The 6,169-nt window shown below is 33.7% G+C and overlaps 1 protein-coding gene across 1 annotated transcript; it reads right to left on the bottom strand.

Annotated features, from left to right (window-relative positions):
- Positions 1–1,544: 1,544 nt before the first annotated feature.
- On the bottom strand, positions 1,545–3,500 carry LOC106420782 (cystinosin homolog). Its single transcript, XM_013861626.3, has 8 exons — positions 3,223–3,500; positions 3,006–3,138; positions 2,836–2,925; positions 2,633–2,757; positions 2,337–2,379; positions 2,124–2,241; positions 1,987–2,036; positions 1,545–1,907 (listed from the first exon to the last, which is right to left on the bottom strand). Exons 1-8 carry the CDS (start codon positions 3,339–3,341, stop codon positions 1,782–1,784), a joined length of 804 nt encoding a protein of 267 aa, XP_013717080.1. The 5' UTR covers positions 3,342–3,500; the 3' UTR covers positions 1,545–1,781.
- Positions 3,501–6,169: the final 2,669 nt, after the last annotated feature.

The following is a 6,169-nucleotide window of genomic DNA, read 5'->3' as shown; positions in this document are numbered from 1 at the left end:
CCGTGCTCCCCAACTAATCCGCTTCGCTCTGTGACAGTAATAAAAAGAAGAAGCAAGATTTACGTTTTTATTGTAGAAACAAAATCAATTAGAGCTTGAAATCGTGTCTTATATGATATTATACATGTTTACAGGTATAATAGGCAAGAAAATAAAAAAAAAACGGATGATTAAGATGACAATAATGGCTGGCGGCCATAGAGGAAAATTGCAGAAAACCCTAATTGATTTTGGGGAAGATGAAGTTAAAATTACTAAAATACCCCTCTTTAAAAAATGATTTATATGTACATGATATGTTGTACATACAAATATACTATCCACATGTACAACGATTCATATGTACATGAAACGAGACATCCCTTGTTTATGGTTCCACGTTGATTATGGTTTCCTGGAGGAGCAGACCTAAATGGTTTTCCTCATGCAATCCATAAAGATATATAACATACATTTATAAGTTATAACATTTGCAAATTTAAATAGCATTCAAATGTACACACATATCGTTGTCTTCTTGTACAACGACTCACATGTACACCGGTGTATACTAGTATGTTTTTCATATATGTACATCGATGTGTACATACAAAATTGTTCATGTGTACATATATGATTTATTCGAATAAAGTAAACAAACTTCATGTTGCATTTCTGTTGTTATGTACATCTTGTTCATGTACACGAGTATATTGATTAATCACATGAATATGACCTTGGCATCTTGTTCAGTGTACATGTGTACATGAGAAGACGAAAAGAATCTAAATGTACATCGTGCAAACAATGTCTATATTGTGTTAACACTATCTACATTATGTTAATATTAGTGTGAATTCCAAACGTCGTATAAGCTTAATTTTTTAGATGGAAAATCTATAAAAAGTTGTATATCAAAATCATCAATGTGTACACATATATTCATTGTCCACATGTACACTATTTTACAAGGACCAAAAGTGAAAATAAAAGAAACTTCATCTCAAAGTTCAACAATAGCGATCAATATCTCGATGCAACAGCGGCTTCGCTTTATAGTCCACCGGAGGTAACAGAGAGAGGCTAAGATCACGGCAAAGCCGTAACATAGGGCATCCACCGGACTTGAGACACCGCAAAAGATAAGTCCCGTGGAAAAAAGGAGACTGCGGCGGTGGAACTCGTTGTGGCTGTGATTTGCGGTGTATAATAAACATAGCTTGACATATCTCAAAAGATAGATTGAATAATAAAGATATTGATTATAAACATATTTTATTAAAAGAATGTTCTGAAAAAACAACATTGATTTTACAAAAAAAGATGAAGAACTGAAGCAAAAGAAACGAAGAAGAAAATACATGGGACCCACATTCTTTTATTTAGTTAGTTTATGACTAGAAAATGAGTTTGGTTAGAAAAAACTGCCTTAGTAGCCCAAACTGTCTTATAGTGTAATATTGAAACTTGAAACTGCCTCTTAGTGTAATACTTTCTACTTCGAATATATGATAATATATGTATATATCTAATTGTCACGGACAAGAAAGATTCTCACAAACTTATTTGATAGAAATAAATTATATTTAATGAAATAGGTTTGGACAATTTTCAAAGAAAAAGTTTTCTCGATCTTACAAGAAACTCAAAATTGACCGTTGTAGTATGCATTCGGTTTTTTCTTTAACATTGTGATAAACTACAAACACTGTAGTTACTTAACAATACAACAAAGGCTTTACTTTCTGTACAAAAGGGAAAGCTGTGGAACTAAGAAGGGTTTTGTTTCACCGACTTTAATTCTAAATAGATTCATGAGAAGGATCTATGAGAGGCTCGTTCGATTCCTCAAGACATTTTGAGGGTTTCTTCGGAGGGTACAACACATAGTGTTGAAACATGAAAATGAGATCGAAAAATATCGTGACCTGCAGAAAGATATGTTTGGTCAGTTATAAGAAAGAAAAAACAGAGAAAGGAAGACTTAAGGCTCTGGAGTTTTCTTACGAGTGAGAGAAGAGTCTTCCCAATGTTCCCATAGAAATTCACCCACGAACCTAAAAAAACGAACAAAAGAAGATAGTCAGTGTTAGTTTATGCGCAGCAAACAAATTAAAGCAAATGATGAAAAAGATATTTGTTACCTTGGTCAATCGATTGAACAACCATTTGGAGATAATTAGAGACTCCTCCAGTAAAATCGAGAAGAATATTCTCAATGCTCCACCCGACTGTGCTCTTCCTAGTAAAGTTCATCTTCGCCTGTGAAGAGACAGATAAATGAATCCATAGTTAACACAGTTTCAAAACCAATTGTGAAAAAAAAAAACTAACTAAGCTTCATAATCGTTTCTCACCTGTGGAATGTACTTGACGCATGTCATGCATACCTGAATCGAGCTATTATAACAATGAACGTTATCATCACAAGGTATATCCACAAATATTTACATCTTTATTGTTAGTTTATTTTATTATTACTAGACTTTCTGTTATTAAGATGAATGAAAGGTATCCATTACAGATTAAAAAAAAACAAGGAGTTATCGTTTCCTCTAATAAACGAATAGTAGAATGTTCCGGTTTCTCAAGGAGTTTTGTTAGTTTTTTCTCGAAACTTCTTAATAGGATAACTCGCTAATCAAATGCTTACTTGAAGAGGGTAATGAGCCAGAGCCAAGAATGTGTAGGCAAAGCAATGAAGAAACAAGTAGCTCCAAATCCCCAGACAAGGATGACAAGACCTGTAGCACATCTTGATACTTTTTGAGTTCCGCGCTGACAATATTAAGTCACTTAGAAAACCATCATAAGATTAAAGAGAGAAAAAAAATATAAAAGGAGAAGACTACTCACTTCGTAGATACAGATCTGGAAGAGGGTAAAAGCTGTCATACAGACAGCATGGATTGAGAATGCAACATCATTTGCAGCCACAGGTATCATCTGGAGAAAATGATTTAAGTTAAACAAAAATCTAATAGGGAAGGAATAAAAAGCAGAGAGAAGGAGAGAGAGAGAGAGACCTCTTTGTCTCCATAAAGGTCAAAGTACTGTTTCTGAATAAAGGGGCTAAAGTAGAGGCAGACGTTGTAGATCATATACGATGAGTGCTTTGTGAAATTCAAAAGAGCAAAGTCGAAGTTCAATCCAACAACACTTGAAAAGACAAAACACAAATCAAATTCCGACACAAAGCCCAGAAAGAAAGAAATCTCTTAGAGGATACAAAGGGAGAGATACCTTTTCCTTTTGAAATTCAAAAGGAGCTGAGGGTAGAAGCTAATGGACCAGGAAGCAAACGTGATCCATCCGACGATCTCGTACAAGATTTCTAGGGGGATCGAATTCCACGAAGCCATATTTGTCTCCGTCTGATTCGATCAAAATCTTTTGACGACTTTTTTCTTCTTTGGAGGAGATTGGACGAGAGCCGCTTAATAAAGCTTAAAAACAACAGAAGCAATATGATGATGTCGTGTCATGACGGCCTTGGAGACTTTTACGCTGCTTAAAAGATTCCACTATCTGAACCTAACGGTTAAACATGGGTATATTCGTATTTTGGGAAGGCTCACCCACCGACCATTTTTCTTTATCATCAGTTTTTATGTGCAAATAAAGAAATCAATGGGGACCTCCCAACACCCACGTTTTTTAATTATTTAACTTAGATAAAATATTGTGTTAAACTTATCTTTTTAGTTTTATTATATTTTTATAGGTTTGAGCAGGAGCGAAGCCAGATATATTATTCTATGGATGCATTATTGATAAAAAGAAAAACAAAAGAGAGTTAAACTTAATAAACTTAGGTGCATAATATGGTTTTTACCATTTTACCTAACAAATTTTAATGGTTTTAAGAATAAAAATTTGAATCTTATTATTTGTATGGGTGCACCTAGCGCTGCCTTCACCCCTGAGTTTGACTATAAATTATATATCACTGTATTATTAGGGATAATTAATCCATATGCGTAATTTCTTTAAAGCCTAAGACATTGATTTTCTGTTTCGTAATCCCAACTTCTGGTTTACGCGGTTGCGTATTCGATCTCCAAAATAAAATAAAAAATAAAATTTTAGATAAAAATAAAATCATTTACTATCTGAGAATTATTTATGTAGCCTAGGCCACTTGTACATGCTATATAGATAGAAAAATATTTATGTGGGAAATCATATGTTATATTGGATTTTCATCATAGGCTTTGATATCATATTAGTGATGAGACTAACTCACACCTCAAAGCTATCTCAAAAATGAATGATTACCCATACACATATATATTGCCCAAGGAACATCATCATAAACAATGTGGGACTCTATTAATCTCGCCTACAGTTATATATATAATAGACTCTGAAATCTGATAATAGATTGAAATCTGACTTGAAACATTTTTAACTAAGAGATAGTTAGACAAAACGAGGATTTTTACACCATTGTATTGTACTCTTTTTTAAATCAATAAAATCTTACTTTTTGCAGAAAGAGACCGCTGCAGAGGAAAACAAATATGGATATTCGATAAAGTGAGAGAAAAGAAATTTGAGAAAGTTCAAAATATAAAAAAAAAGGGGCAAAAGAGTTATATTGCTCTCATCTTGGATACGCCACAGGTAAAAAAAGTTGGTTTGAATTAAAGAACAAGAATTTAATTCTCAAAATCTGAATTTTTTCAACGGTAAACTCATGATTTACTAACTACAACGGTAAGATATCCAAAGGACATAGTTAAAATATGAAAAATCTTTGAAGTAGTTAACCAAGATGCCAGATGATGTTTTCAACGACAAAGTTATATCATTAGATCTTCGTGATCATCACCACCCGAAGCTAGACACCTATCTAGGATGGCATCTCCCTGAACTTCTATTCCACCTCTCGGTCGCAACCTCCTGCTCATAAGCTAGAAGATAAACCTAAGACATCATCTTGATTGACATGGTCACAATAGGTAGATCTTTGTAATTATTACCCACCAAACCAAGGTTCTATTCATGATAGCACTACACAATATATTGTCTCAGGGTACGAGTTCTTACTTATAAGCACGATGTCATCATGTTCAAGAAGTACATCGACAACTTTACCATCTAGTTTGATCATGCACCATTTAGACCACATAACTCCAATCGACCATGAGGTCACATGCCCATAAGGCCATGCATTCATATGGTTAAACACCAACATAGGACCAAAAGTCCATGTAAACCACCGCTTGGTCACACATGCCCAGTCTTTCCTGAGGCCATACGCCTCTAGTAAGGCTGTTAAATGGTCCATGGCATAATGTCCGTCAAAGTCGACGTCATACTATCTAAACCATAAGGAACTTGCTTCCAAAGGTAGGATTCATGTCATCCAAAAAAGCGTAAGTTATTTTCTAACTTCAAACATGAACCCGAAAAATAAAGTGCAAATTCTGAGGAATAGTTAATCAAGGTCTTTTTACAAAAAGCAGGATGTCAACCTCTTGTTTCTAGGTTACAGTAGCTTCTAGGTCGTAATCCTTTCCTGTTTTCAGGTTATTTTTTTTTTAAATAGATATAATATTTTTATCATTTCTCAAAACGTGGTCATATCTAACATAAATCTTTTTTTTTGAATAACCTGGTGTATCCTTGCCTCCACCAAGATAGACTCAGACTAGCAGTGAATGTCCGTAATAGCCTACATCATCGGTCGGATTATGCCTCGGTCACCGGGCGTTGAGGGAGCCCAAATGTTAGTTTTTGCCCCCAGTGCCCGACAGGATTCCATAACTTAGTGTATAAGAGCTAAGATTTGTAACATGTAACAACTAAACATTACAGTGGTCAATAGGATCGCAATAGTTGATCACGAATAATTACTTTAATCATAATAATTGTTCGTACAAATAATTACAATAGTTTACAGTATAACCTCTTTAAATTAATACTCTATAAATTAATACATTAAAAATCTCTATAAAATAATATAATTTTATAGTTCCAAATTGAGTTTTTGGTTCAATTAGTATATCGATAAATTAATATTTCTATAAATTAATAAATTTTTTTTATAGTTTTGGCGTATTCTAAACATCTCTATTATTAAAAGAGAAGTACCAATATAAATTATCCCTTAGTTTTCAAAGTTATTTACATTTGAATGCCACTGAAGTAATAAATTTACCTACCTTTTAGTATTCTTGTCTTT

The sequence above is a fragment of the Brassica napus genome, chromosome A4 (assembly GCF_020379485.1).
Source record: "Brassica napus cultivar Da-Ae chromosome A4, Da-Ae, whole genome shotgun sequence".
Taxonomy (NCBI): domain Eukaryota; kingdom Viridiplantae; phylum Streptophyta; class Magnoliopsida; order Brassicales; family Brassicaceae; genus Brassica; species Brassica napus.
Note: the sequence above shows the minus strand (reverse complement) of the source record. Positions and strands in the feature narration are given on the sequence as shown.